This window comes from Motacilla alba, chromosome 1 (assembly GCF_015832195.1).
Source record: "Motacilla alba alba isolate MOTALB_02 chromosome 1, Motacilla_alba_V1.0_pri, whole genome shotgun sequence".
Classification (NCBI taxonomy): domain Eukaryota; kingdom Metazoa; phylum Chordata; class Aves; order Passeriformes; family Motacillidae; genus Motacilla; species Motacilla alba.
In genome coordinates, this window is record NC_052016.1 from 62,742,021 (window position 1) to 62,756,713 (window position 14,693).

The following is a 14,693-nucleotide window of genomic DNA, read 5'->3' on the forward strand; positions in this document are numbered from 1 at the left end:
GACTGCTGAACAAAAAACACACCAGCATCACTTCTTCCAACTATTTTGCTTTGTTTACAGCCTAAGCAGGTGATTCATCTCAGAGGGACTTGAATGCATGGGAATGAAATGAAGACAAATTCAGAGCCAGAAATTAATTTCCAAGGGTTTTCTTCTTCACCAGTTTGACTCAAGATCTTTGTTGATACAGCATCACTGTAGAAAATGGGCAGGACAACAGCTCAACATCTTCCCTTGGCTGTCCTTCAGTTTCAGTAAGTGCAGTGACCTTAATTCAACTCATCAAGGAGCAAAGCCTACCTACCAATCACTAGCCCTAAGATTATTTAACATCTAGTAGTTCACATAGATTTCTTTCTCTTTTTTTCATCTTTTATTTAGGATGAGGAACCTATGCTATAACTTTGGGCAAGGTTCTTTTGAATCAATATAGTTTTCTTCAGGAAAAGATCTAAAACTCTTAAAAAATATTTCAAAATATTTCTCATTCTGGACTTACCACTACTTTTATTCAATCTGATTTTTACCAGATAACTAGCTTATTTAAATCTAGTGAAAACAACCTGGGAAGAGTCATTAGCTTAAAATGCTCATGCAGCACTTAATTATTGTAAAATGGGATTCTTGCCTCTCTTCTTTCCAAATGTAGCTGGAAAGGTGTTAAAGGCACTAACAGGAATAACATCTGTTCCCTGCCTCCAGAGGTTCTCCAGTGCTCAACAGTCCCAAGGAGGAGATGGTCACAGGAAATCTCAGCTCTAGTACGCAGTTAGAGATGTTTACTCTTCTGCCAACACTGATAACAATTTTGATGACAGCCTACAAAAGTGACCCAGGAATAGAAACTTCAAATGATGTGTAAAAGAAGGTCAAGGGAAATGTACATGAGAAATATGCAAACACAGATGGATACTTGAATCAAATGGGATATAGGATGTCTCACTGTAAATATCAAGCACCTGATTTTTGAAGAGGAAGATATGGAACTGGGCTTCCTAACATAAAATCTCAGTTACTACATTCCAATCAATATGGAGAACTAGCTTGATGGTACAAGAACACAGACATTTATTAGAGATAGTCCAAAGGAGGTTACAGAGATGATCAGAGGGTTGGAGAGAGTTGGAGGTGTTCAGCCTGGAGATGAAGAGGCTTCAGGGAGATCATACAACAGGTTCCAGTACCTCAAGGGAGCTATAAGAGAGCTGGAGAGGGACTTTTCACAAGGGCGTGTAGTGATAGGACATGGGGGAATGGCTTCAAACTGAAAGAGAGCAGATTCAGAACAGGATTAGGAAGAAATTCTTTACTGAGAGAGTGGTGAGACATCAGGACAGGCTGACCAGAGAAGCTGTGGAAGCCCCGTCCCTGGAAGTGCTCAAGGCCAAGCTGAACAATCAACTTGGGCCCTGAGCAAACTGGTCTAGTGGAAGTTGTCCCTGCCCATGGCAGGGGGGTTGGAATGAGATGACCTTTAAAGGTTCCTTCCAACCCAAACCATTCTGACTTTACATGTTTATGATTACAGTGGGTGGGTGACTGGAGAGTAAACTCAAAGAGCTCTCACAATAGAAAGCTGTTCGGAATAAAAACCTGCAGCAAAAACATCCCAGAGGAAAAAAAAAATCTGCAACCATTATAAGCCCTGTCTACATATAAGAAGTTCTGTGTAAAGACAGATCCTTCATTTTTTCATCAACACCAGTTTTAAATTTTCTATTGAACATTGTCTGGGATAGAAGATTATTATCAGTTCACAACAGAGAAGATCAAATTCAAATATAATACTAGCTGAAAGTAATGAAGTCAATGGAAAGTACTGAACTAGTAAAAATAGTTCATCTGATATGCAAAGTTCCCATTACACTTTTACATGCAGCAAGACTGGAGAGGTCATCAATCTCTCCCCAGGATAGGCAGAAGATGAGTAAAAAAAGAAACTCTATACCAGTTGCCTGAGCTTTTAGAGTCCAAGGGCACATACAAGCAGTGCATCTGCTGCTAAGATACTGAATATCATCAGCAAGAGGCCATGGAGATGATTTGTTTGTTTTGGACTTTCTGTAGCTCTTCTTTTTTTAATAACAGAGGATCCTAAAATATCTGTAATTTTGCTCATCCATCCAAAGCTTCAATAGATTCAGGTTCAGTTCAGCTGCAGTTCTATAAATTAGAGACAAAGTCTAGACAGAAAATACTTTATTACCTCATATGTGTTTCATGCTTTTGTCAAAAGCAAGAGGCCTGTCTTTTAACATGAGGATGAGGTGGCTTACCAATTCAAATATTCTCTTTTTAATAAGAAACCACAATCAAAAGGAATTTTTTCAATTTAAATGTGAAATTTTATGGACTGGGGACACTTGGCCTGCTGCACATGAACTCTTCGGTCTATGCAGACCAACCTTCCATATTTAAACAGTCTTTACTTCATTTCTCAACTTAAGCTACAGTTTACCTGGTACATTTTCTTCACTAAGAAAGCTGTTCAACTCCTGCACAAATCAAGTGCACTGCAGCACCTCCATACCAGTGTAGAGTCACCAGCTGGAGAGAATTTCAGGATGTAAGAAAAGTAATTAGAGACAAGAAAAAACGCCTAGAACATCATCATATGCTAGCGACTTTCTGAAGGAAAAGAAAAGGCAGCAATAACACATCTCTCATGGGGTACAGAATTGGCCGGTACAGAATTTTACACCACTGGTTTAAATTATAACAGAAACAAATGAGTACAGTACTTGGGGGAAAATAAATGGGCAAATAAAGCTAAACTAGGAAAAACTAACTATGCAGATCTTTCACCACAACAATTTTTTAATAGCGGGTTAGACAAATACTTGATAAAAATGGCTCAGGAATTCCTGCCTCTGAACAGCTGAGCTGCAGCAGGAGAACAGTGAGCCACATTTCCCAAACAGTGCTATGAACAGCCAACAAAAAAATGGAGCTTCTACCCACGCACCACATATTACAGCTAAGTAAACCAATCAGCTCAAAGCATACCAGACCCTATTCCTTAAGGTCCTTAGCAGACTCCAAATTCTATCAATTTCTTAAACCACTTGAATTTTCTTTGGAGAAGTTTGGTTCCAATTGAGTCACCAAATCATCTGCTCCTCACATGGGTTCTTTCCAATATATTCAGCAGCAATTTGCTCAAGCTTTTCTTTCCTGCTTATATCACCCCATATTCTACTTCAGACTCTCATTTTGTTGTTCTCTACCAAAACAAACAGTAGCAGAACACAACAAACGCCCCGAGCTTCTTCATACTAGTGCCAGTATGGCTTCCTGGACTATTTCTAATATCCCTTACACCAACAATCACAGGCTGCTCACCAAAATACATTAGTAATTCCACTAAATCTATTCTCTCCATCTAGACTTTACAAGCACTATTGATTCATAATACAGATTTCAGGAGAGTTACAAAAAACTTAATAGTACAAGAGAAGCAGGGATCAGAGCCAATCTTAAGCTAACAACAATCAGTGTAAAAGTTTTGAAACTAAGACTGTAAAAACTACAACTCTAAAAGATTCTGTTCATCTAGGTAACTTGGCTTGATAAAGAAAAAAATGATAGAGAGAACAAAAATATTTGTTTGACACCAATGAAAAGCATTTGTTTAGATAAACACTTCCATGTTCACAACAAGATTGTGTGGGAGTTCACCAGATACCAAGAGAATTTAAAAAGAAACATCTTTCTGATTACACATCAGACACCTTCCTTCAGCCCACACACCAAGAGTGCTGATTCAGCATTTGGGGCTCTAAGAGATTTTGAGTTACCATTTTATTGTAGAAGAATGTCATTAAACTTGGCTGTCACAGAGGAAAGCTTTTATGTTCTCCCACTATGAAGGAAAACACCACCATATTTAACAGACAGCTGTGGTGCTTTTGAACAATCCCCCTCTGCACACCTAGTGCAGACAACTACACAACTACAGGTCAGCCACATTTCCAGAAAAGTTGTGTTATCATCTCTCTCTTGTCACCTTCCTCCTCCTCCACACCTCTCAAAGAGGTTCAGCTGCTCCAAGGACTCACAGCCCAGCTGCAATAGGGTGCATCTGTATATCCTTGACTCACATGCTGTGGAAACAGATAACTGGAGAGCACTGCAAGGAAAGCTACAGAGCACAGAAAGAAAGGGCAAGATAAGAAAGCTGAAATTTCAAAGTATCATCACGAGTAGCTCAAATGCTCAAAAGAAAAAATATCAGAGTGGAAAGGTGTGACATCCTGAAGGAAAAAAAAGCAGTGGCTCCAGTGGGCATTGGCATTCATTCCAGGGAGCAGCAGATAGGTTCTCCCCTCCTGGCTGATGCCTGCCTGGCCAATAAAATATCTCACTGAAGCACAGGCACATTTAGGCTGGTAGGTGACTACATTCTAGCAATTTTTTGTGTATATGCCTGCCAAAAAGAATTGCTTTATACTTCTAAGCCATATGTACCCAGTTCGCAGAGTCTCTGCACATGCAACCTAAGCGACCCAAAAAGGTCAGTACTACAAGATGTTTTCAAGTCACTAAATATTCACTGAACAAGGATACAGCAGATGTTCAGACTGCATCCAAACCCACATCTGCACCCTGAGTATCTGCCAGTTACCACAATACCTAAAGTCTGGGCCACGCTGCTTCCTAGTTACCACTACAAGTGCTCTTCACATCCTCAGAGATTTGGCAGGCACAATTCTACCATCAACCACAATACAATAAGGCCAGTGAGCCAAGAAAGGCAAGGTTTCAGGTCTTTGTACCTTGTAAATGGCTTGAGAGGGGGATTCTTAGATGCTACCTCTATTTACACCAGCAGCCTTTTGATTTCAGATTCCTCAAATCAAACCAACTGCATTGCTAAACAGAAGTGTTCTGGTAAGTATTTGTCTCAACTGGTGGCCTGCTGTTTAATCTTTTGCTTGAGAACAGAAAGCTGCTACACAGCTCCTGCTCCAGTTCAGAATTGAACAGGTTACTACTGAACCTCACTGATTTAAACACCTGCAGCTGGTGCTTGCAGGACCAAACCCTGGGACAGCCCCTCTGACATAATACCTTTAACAGAGAGAAGAAAAGTGCAGCCTCCTCCTGAATCCCTGCAATTCGAACTAGAGGGTCATCCTGAGAAGCCAGGCTCACCATAGCAGCCTGATTTGGGAAAAGAAGCAGCAATTAACCAAGCTGTTAATTTGCTTGACTTCAGAGTCAGATGAAGCCTGCTCTCAGCTAGAAGTAGCAACTCCAGTGCCTTCCAGGTCCCCATGGAGCATGGAGGCACACACTTGACAGCTTACTCATTTCAACACCCTGCAGATGGATCTCTAAGTTTGAGGGAAAGGCCTTAGACTGAAATAAAAAGTAGATTTTTTTCCCCCCCCTGTACATTAAAAGGCTCTCAACAATCAATTTTAATTGCAAGACAAAAGATATTAGTCATATATCATAATGAAGGTCTGGTTCTGAATAGGTAAAAGAAGCAATCTTCAGCTGCTGCAAGGTTTCAAATACCATGCATCTTATCTGGCCACTGCTAAGTAATGATCAGTGAAAACAAAACTTTAGCTGTAAATGAAATTTGCAGGATTATACTGCAACCTGCCTTGTTATTTTTTTCAGTCAAGGGAACTGACTACTCCTGTTTTCATTCTTATAGGGAAACTCAACTATGCTTTTAGGTAAATGCTTCCCATGAACATCCACGACCAGAAATTGTATCTGTTACTGAAAGAACTGTGCACAGTCTCTCTCTTCCATGCTATTATTACTCTGTGATGTGAATGCATCAAGACCTGGTACAGCCACACTGCAGTTTAAAAAACACAGATTACAAAGTATTAGTAGTGACAGCATAGCTGCGACAGGTCAGCTCAAGTTGCAGAAGGGTAAGCAAAAGTCAGAACACATACATCAATGCAAGTCCCCACAGTGGGAACAATACCCCAGCTGGGTACATAAAACTGCATCTGGACTTTCTAACAAAGCTTCTGCCACAATTTAGCTGTATTATAGCTGTTCTCTGAGCCAGCTTGTCGACACAGCAGTCATACTGAGGAGAAGGAAAAGCAAAAATCAAGAAAGGCCCTAACACTTTATTAATCTGTTTACACATGCCCAATGACTAACTTTGAACGGAAATGCCTCAATGATAAGCACAGGTTAACACTATGCAACAAAAAAGGAAATGTTCCTGTCTCTGCAATAGTCATCTCCATACCCTTTCTGCAGCCTCATAAAGGATGCAGAGGGGAAAAAATTCACACAAACACACAGTAAGACTACCCGTATAAAGCTGACTAAGACATATTTGAGATAACTTGCAGTTCAAAGAATTAGCTGATCGCATGGTGCTGCTTTCTACTGCCACTTGTTAGTAACCTAAAAGGACTCCTGAGCGAGTACCTTTATCACAAAATAGTAACAAAAAATGGCAATCTATAGAAGCTAGTTTACACAGAGGTGAACACGGCAACATCCCTCTTCAGTCTACCTTCACTTGGAAAAAGCTAAGTCACAATCCTGAGCTTTGGTTGTGGGACCCCCGGCCGCCGCAGCAGCGAAGTTGCGGCTCAGCATCTGAGCTGGGGCACAGGGCACACTCTGCTGCCGAGCCATGCTACGAGCAGCAGCAACTCACCAGAGCTCCATCCGCTGCCGACAAGCTCTCGTACGTCTTCCACGCTTTCTCCCTCACGCTCTCCGACACCTTCAGCGCATCACAGAGCACGACGAAGTCCGCTTCGCCGACCTCGACCCTAGGAAAAGCATCGCACATCGCCAGCGGGGACACGGCACCGGGGAGCGGCCACGGAACCCACACCAGCCGCTGCCGGAGCCGCCCCGGGGTGACGCCGCCCCACAGCCCGGACCCCCGGGCGCCGAGAGCCTCGGGGTGGCCCGCCTGCCCCCAGCCCGCTCCCGGCCCGGGCGCCGCTTACCGGGGGGCGGCGGGCGGCGCGGAGCCGCCGTCGGGGCTGTGGCGCTGCGTCCTGGCGGCGCCCGCCCTGCGCGGGGGCTTGGGCGGCATGGCGGGAGCGGCTGCCGGGAGCGCCCGCCGCGGGCGGCACTGACCAGGGGCCGCCGGCTCCCGCTCCCGGCCCCCGCCCGCCGCCCTGAACCGCGGGAAAACGGCGTCACCGACACCCTCCGTCACTTCCGTGCCGGCGGCCGCGCCCCCGCCCCGCCCGCGGCCCCGGGCACGGGGCGGGACCGAGCGGCAGAGGCGGCACCGCGGCCCGGCCTCACGGAGCCGCCCGGCCCCGCGCCCGCCACAGGGACGGCGGCCCCGCCGCGCCTGACACTTCGGGTACTGAGCGGGTACAGCCGATACATCTTCTCCGTGAGATGGGAAGGAACGCAGAGCTGTGTATAAGAATAACTACAGAATAACTGTACAGGTGCGGAGCAGGGCAGGAATTGCAGATCCTGTAGGATCTGTCTGCTGGTTCAGTCAGACCAAATGCTGGGTCCTGCACTTTGTCCACAACAGCCCCAGGCAGCGCTTCAGGCTGGTGGCAGAGTGGCTGGAAGGTGGCCCAGGGGAAAAGGACCTGGGGGTGCTGGTCAACAGCAGCTGAACTGAACCAGAGTGTGCCCAGGGGGCCAAGAAGGCCAATGGCACCCTGGCCTGGATCAGCAATGTGGCCAGCAGGACCAGGGCAGGGATTGTCCCCTCGTACTCAGCACTGGTGGAGTTACATCTTAACTGTGTCCGGTTCCTCATGAGAAGAAAGTCCAGAGAGGGGCAGGAAGCTGGGGAAGGGTCTGGATCACAAGTCCCATGAGGAGTGGCTGAGGGAGCTGGGGGTGTTTAACATGGAAACGGGAGACTTAGGAGACCTTACTGCTCTCTGCAACTGCCTGAACACAGGCTGTAGTGAGGTGAGGGTTTGTGTCTTCTCCCAGGTAACTAGTGACAGGACAGGAGGACATGGCCTCAGACTGTACCGGGGGAGATTTAGGTTGGACATCAAGAGGAATTTCATCATGGAAAGGGTTGCTAAACATTGGGGCTGCCCCATGGGCAGTAGTGAAGTCACCATCCAGGAGGTGTTCAGGAAGCAGCTAGGCATGATGGCATTTGGTGCCACGGTCTAGTTGACAAGGTGGTGGGTCACCAGTCAAAGGTTGGGCTCGATGATCTCAAGGGTCTTCTCCATCCTAAATGATTCGGTGATTCAGTGACCACTCAATCTGACATTCATCCCATTCCTATCTGAAATGTTATTTTTAACACTGTGCGGTAAAATTACATTTAATGTAAGAAGTTCAGGCTGTGGGCATCTCCTGGATTTTAAGTCAATGATGTTCAAAGCTCCAGTGCCCTGATTCAAAGATCTTAAAAATCTGCTTTGTTGTCTGCAGTTGCATACTCCTATTTAGAAGGCCAATCTCTGCTGCAAGCTAGCACATTTATTTTCAGACTTACATGATGACAGCTTCCTAGAACAGGAAAAGTATTTGTCTGTAAGGATTCTTACTACCTGCACATATCTGTCATTCACCTGTAAAGCAACTGCTTTTAGTGAGACTGCTGTCAAAACTCTGGATTTAAGAAAAACCCAAACAAAAATCAGCATGAGCATTAATATGTTACACAAGTAAAATTCCCTAGTATTTTTACATTCATACATTCCAGTAATTTGTCCAGGCTTGTCCTTTATAATCATTAACTTAAACAGGAGAACAGTGTCTGGCTTTCTGCTTTATAATTAGAATTAAACCAATTACAGAAAAGTGAATACAGAACAAATCAAAGTACATAAACTCCAAATTAAATGTTTGAGTCGTAGACTGTAGTGGGATTTGGACATTCCTGATTATGATTCTAGTAAAACTGTGGCAATAACTTTACCCTGCTTCTACACACATTATATACTTTTTGTATTCAGATGGTACCAGATGCTGTGGAAGGTTTGGGGTTTAGGACTTGTCTGTCATTGAACCACAGAGAAGTAGACAGACCAGCTTGGAAAAGTAAGCTGAACCCCTAAACCACAGCTGAGCCCACTGCCTTCTCCTCACAACTGGCTTTAAGAGCACAGAAGAATTTAAAATGAGAACAATGCATCTCAGAAGACTTGGTCACAGCCAGTGGAGACCATGCCAGCTGTCAGCGAGAAGGAAACAAACACACCCTACTGGGTTGCTTCCCTCACAGCTGTTTTAACATGCTGTTACAGCCAGGCCCTGCACCGTCCAGATGGCAGGCAAAGAATTTGTCTCATGTCCCTCAGTGCATTGCTCCTTTTTAAAAGTTCACAAACCAGCCTCAGTGTAAATACTAGGTTGTTGGTTTTTTTTAATTGTTAGTGCACCGAGCACCTTCTCAAGTCAAATTTTATGCACTTTTTCATCCAGCAAGGCTCTTAGGACTCCCCTCCATAAATAGGTAAAACCAAAATATAATTTCAGAATGCTTCAAGTTTCAGCTGGAGGGAGACAAAGGGAGCAGCAGATGAATCAAGCAACAATGACCTTTAATAATCCATCCCAAAGCCTTGGATATAGTAACTACATCTAAACTGTAGTAAGAAGAGTTAACATGTATGTACCTCCAAAAAAGGCACATCCTTGAGTAAAACCATATTTAAGTTGCTGCACCTTTTCCCCCTTCTCCTTTTAAGATGTACTGATTTGAATGTTTTAATCCTGTATTCTAAAACATCTTCTAAATGAAGCCTTTAGACTTTTCAATAAAATTACAAAGGAAAGAAAAAAAAGCTCCTGCTGGGGCAAAGCAAAAGAAAGGACCACTGCAATGTCCAATAAAGTATTCATGATAATTTTTGCATCTGACCTGACAAAATACTAATTTTGAACATCTTGCTACAACTTCTTTTAGAGTATAGGTCACGGACATATGTGAAACACTGTCCAGTCAGGCAGTCCTGACTCATTGTTTCCAGCTGCTACACAACCTTAGGTAATTTTATTATCCTATTTTTTTCACTTAGAAGTATTGCTGTAGTTTCATGGTAATTGCCAGTGGGAATTAAAGCCATTATTTCAATTATAGTAAAATCAGTTTTCTGAAGCTGCATGACCAAAACATACGCATTTAAAAACCCACTAAATTGAGAGCTTCTGGATATTAGTCCAAATACTAAATATTGGCAGAATTTCTGCTTGAATAAAGCCCATAGGCTGTAAAACTCAAGGATTATGAAGATGTCTGTGTATCACACCCATTTTCCTGCATGTAACAGGCAGAATTACCCAGGGAGGGGATAGAGTATTTCCTGGCCAGCCTTTTCTGTGCATTCACATTCCTTGCACTGTGTAGCACCCCCCAGCTCTCTGCCATCAGTGTCACCTGGAGCCCAGCTGTCCCTCTCGAGCCCCAGCACGAGTGCTAACAGGAGCAAGGAGGTGACGGACCTGCAGGCCAACTTTTCACCAGCTGCTGCCCTACAGGCCCCAGGCCTTAAGAAGAGCCTTGCTGGAGAAGCACCTGGTGCAGAAGGCAGACCTAAGTGACAGTCTTGCTGCAGGAGAGCCTCAGGGACACTCAGGCGATGGCTTGAACAGGCCCTTTGCGTTTCCCAGCATCACCTCCCCGGGTAACGCTGTGATTGCGTAGACATCAGCTCTGTCTTTGAAGCTGGAAAGGGTTTCCTGGGGTGATGGGGTGAAACTGACTGGTTGTGCCTCTTGGTGGGGGTGAGCCTGGCCCCTATGCCATTGCTTTCTACACAAATACACAGCTTGAGAGGTGAAGAATAAAAACCATTTCTGTAAGTTAATATTTCTACAGTGATGTAAAGTCCATAGGGACCATAGCAAACATCTACACGTTTCTCTTTAAGATGAGAGGTATCTGTCAGATGTTAACTTTTAACTATTCAAATCCTCTTCCTATACATTGACCTTATTAATAAAAATAATATTTTTCGCTCCACAGTTACACACAATTGGTGGCTTGTTCTTCTCAGAGCACTACACAGGGCACTGCTGGACTCCCAGGACTGCAGTGATGAGTTTAAGGCAGGAATCTCTATCAATAAAGCATTTGACCAAACTGCCAGTGGGCTCTGAAAGGATGCCACTGTTACTGGATGGGGAAATGGCTATATGTAAATGATGCCTATGTGGAAAACCTCAACCCTTCACAGATACTTCCAGCTATTTTTCTGAGGTTTTGCATTGATCAATCTTTTAGACTTGAGTGTCACTTTTTTCTCTTTTTACTCAGTTGTTTATAGAAGAATCATAACTACTTATACAGACCTTCCACATTTCTTGTTCTCTGTGAGAATGGCTGTCAGAGCTGTGTCTATTTTAACAGATTTGCAGTAGTGCTGAGAACCAGGGTACTAAAAAATAAAATCCCTGACTAATGGAATTTATCAGATTAAGCCCTAGTGACAGTGCAATTACATCAGACAAAAATGATCATTCCTGGTATGGCTTTTCTTGCTTACAGAGGTTCCTGGATATCAGTGTACATCATGCCCTTGCATGTACAGCTGCATCACACACACCCTGTGCTTTGTCACACAGGTGTCCTTGGCAGGCACAGCACTTCAAACCCTGGGTACACCATGCCCCGAGAGGGTGCAGGGAGGGCATCCTGCGTCCCCTCTGCAGGGCAGTTCATTTCAGCTGGTACTGCCAGCTGGTAATAAAATAAAGATCAGCAAGCAAACCACAGCCCTCTTGTTGCAATTACACAGCCACATTAAGGGCCCTGCTGCAATCCCTCCCTTCCCGACCTTCTCAGTCTCAAGTTCTGCTTCCTCTCACTGCATGAGAAAGTGTCCTCTGGCACAGGCAACACCCTGTCCTGCTGCTGGCCATCTCCCCAGAGAGGATGTTTCCCATGCCTTCACTTCCAAGATTTCCTAAGCCCACAAGAAGCAGAACGCACTCTCCTAGAAGTAGTTTTTAGAAATCAAATTAATCTTAACAAACAATCTGAAAACCAATTGAAAATTAGCAGCCATAGTCTGTAGTGAGTGAGCATAGGCATTTCTCTGAACTAAACCAACCAACCTTGTTTATTTCTTTTTGCTACAAGTGGGTCTAAGAGAAAGACATTCTTTACTAATCCCTGGCAGTGAAATACCCTAATTAGGTGAAAACATTTGTATATGGGATTCCAGAAAAACTCCTGGTGTGACAACAGCACTGTCGGCTCTTCTGTGTTGCTTCCTCCGTAGCAATAAAATCTCCTCCTACCACTGGAGCAAGCAATGTCAGTGAGAGTGCAGCTCTGCTGATTTCTCTAAACCACAAGCTTCTGCTAACGCTGATGTGTCAGATCTCCATCCTCCCACCCAACCCGTATGAACAAATGCACGTACGCACCTTGACAGGCATCAGGTAACCAAACTCTTGCATTTTCAGTCTTGCAGGCCCAAAGGATTTTCTTCATGCCAAAACTTGCCCTGTGCCTCTTTACTAAAGCTGCAACACTTTAGCAGGAGGGGAGAGGCCTTGGAGCTTTTATTGTGCTTTGCAAGCCCAGATGACATCGATCACATTGACTGGTCATGACAACTTTACTCATGCAAAGACCAGCTGAACATCAGAGGCTCTTTCCGACCCATGAGAGAGCAACACAGCCCCCTCCTACAACTAAACATGGTGGGACAGGATACTGATTTTGCTACTCCAGTAATAAAGTATGTCTCAGCATTAGGATTGATTTTGTTTTTTATGAGGAGTTTTAAAACTATTTCCAAAGATAATTGTCCAATGAGGTCATTTTTACACTAACCCTTTTCTGGAATTTGCTCCGCTGGAAATGTGGTTTCCTCAGTAGAGCACAGCCATCTTTGTTTATTAGACTCTTAACTATTACTATACTTATATTTATTATACTTTTATTATTTAAAAAGGAAAAAAGCCCAAGCATCTCCAAGAGCTATTTCTTTCCATGGATTTGTGTCCCATGCTTCATTGACTTGGTCTAAGAGGGCAGAAGTTCCACCATGAGCTTTAGATGCCTGCACTCCAGGTGTTTTAAGTTGTCTTCCTACACAAACTGTTTGGCATTTAATAAGGCTGGGAGCTTTTCCTCAGTGCACAGGAGTTTCTCCCTCCTTCCCCACACTTACTTTTACACTGCTGATCGAAGTAAATTTCCTTCCAACAGGTTCAAAAGCTATTAGAGACAGGCATACAGCATGATCATAGAAACCTCCCGTGTGTAAGAACAAATCTGTTTCTCCCCCTGTCGGGACTCACCCCCGATTTGGAGTGACCCCGAAAGATGGAAAAGTCTCTCCTCCAACCTGTGCCTTCAAAGAAAGACTCAGTTGTCTGGTCTCAAGGTAGTTTATTGTAAGTTATCTAAAAGATTTTCTTCCTGAACTGCTGCGGCCCATTCAGCAGCTCAGACAAAGGCACACTGCCCTCCCAGGGGGCTGGTGCCATCTTTTATATCATACATTACATGTTACATGTTTATACTTCTTCCCCAATGCCTATTACCTATATTGAATGGTGACTTTCTACTCTAAACCAATCTGTGAGTGCCAACATCACCAAAGACATGGAGGTGAGGAAGAAGAAAGGAGGAGGACAGGGCACACCCAAATCCCTCCATCTTAGAACCCCTGACCCCCATGTACAAAACTCGGACCCCTGCGTACAAGGCTTAAAACCCCCCTGTACAGCACTCAAAAATCCTTCTCTTTACTTTGTGACTACTTCTACTACAATACCTAAACTTTTGTGACTTCTTGTTCTTCCTGCAAGGTTGGTAAATTGTTCCATGGGTCAGATTCAAAGCCACAGGGGTTTCTGGCTGCATGCCAGGGTCTCAGATGCTCCTGACCTGGGTCTGGAACATCCAAGAATGTCTGAGGGACCTTCTGGGTTCCGACATCCTCCTGCTCAACCAACCCTTCAGCAGCTTCATTTGCTGGTGTCTCCATTAAAGGGCACACCACAGATCACCAAGTTTGGCTACTCAGTTTTATTTTGAAAACAAGTTAAAGACCAGACGGAGCTTGCTTACAGATTAACAGGTTTCATGTTTAACTTGGGGAAAATAAGAACAGAATGCTCCTGAAAAGGTAGGAAACATCCTTAAAAGTACTTCAGCATAAATCTTGCGTCATACAGGGCTCCAAAGAATGCACCAGCAACCTTGTGCTGACATATACTTGACCTTTGTGGCAAGCACACAATTGCAACATCCTGAATGTCTGTAGCTAAAGTTTTCTCAGCAGGTTTTCCAGCTTGCTTGCACATATACTGAGCAGCAGGGTAAATTTTATTTATACATTAATATCTAATCTGTATGCATGTGAGGCCTTATTTGATGTTCATGATTGCCATGCACCATCAAACATGGATTTAATAAGTCCAGCTTTGGAATACAGCAGTTGTACTTTTCATGTTACTTGCACCAGAACCAATCCGTAAATTAAGCCACATGCAGATGAAGAAAAAAAAAAAGTATTGTGTATTTAGGAAACTTCCTTTAAAACAAATTGTTTCATCTCAGTCCAAACATTCACAATAGCAGGAAGCTGGATCATAGCATGTTTACAGTTGTATAATAGCTCCAAAAACAGTAAAGCATCCTCCCACTGTATTAAGAAAAGAGCCTTTAAAAGATGTAAAATAAGATTAGTACGAAGTCTCTTGACTGAATTAACCTAAGACAAATTATTTGGACACCTATGGTGTATATTATTTAAAAATAGATTAAAAATAGATTAAACCGT

The 14,693-nt window shown here is 43.7% G+C and overlaps 1 protein-coding gene across 1 annotated transcript in view; it reads right to left on the reverse strand.

Annotated features, from left to right (window-relative positions):
- Window positions 1-7,164, reverse strand: part of RB1 (RB transcriptional corepressor 1) — a 72,172-nt gene extending 65,008 nt beyond the window's left edge. Inside the window, exons 1-2 of the mRNA XM_038140323.1 lie at window positions 6,951-7,164; window positions 6,650-6,767 (exon numbers count right to left, since the gene is read on the reverse strand). Of these exons, the coding sequence (XP_037996251.1) occupies window positions 6,650-6,767; window positions 6,951-7,039 (207 nt within the window). The 5' untranslated portion in view covers window positions 7,040-7,164. The remainder of the gene's footprint in view (window positions 1-6,649; window positions 6,768-6,950) is intronic.
- Between the last annotated feature and the right edge of the window lie 7,529 nt (window positions 7,165-14,693).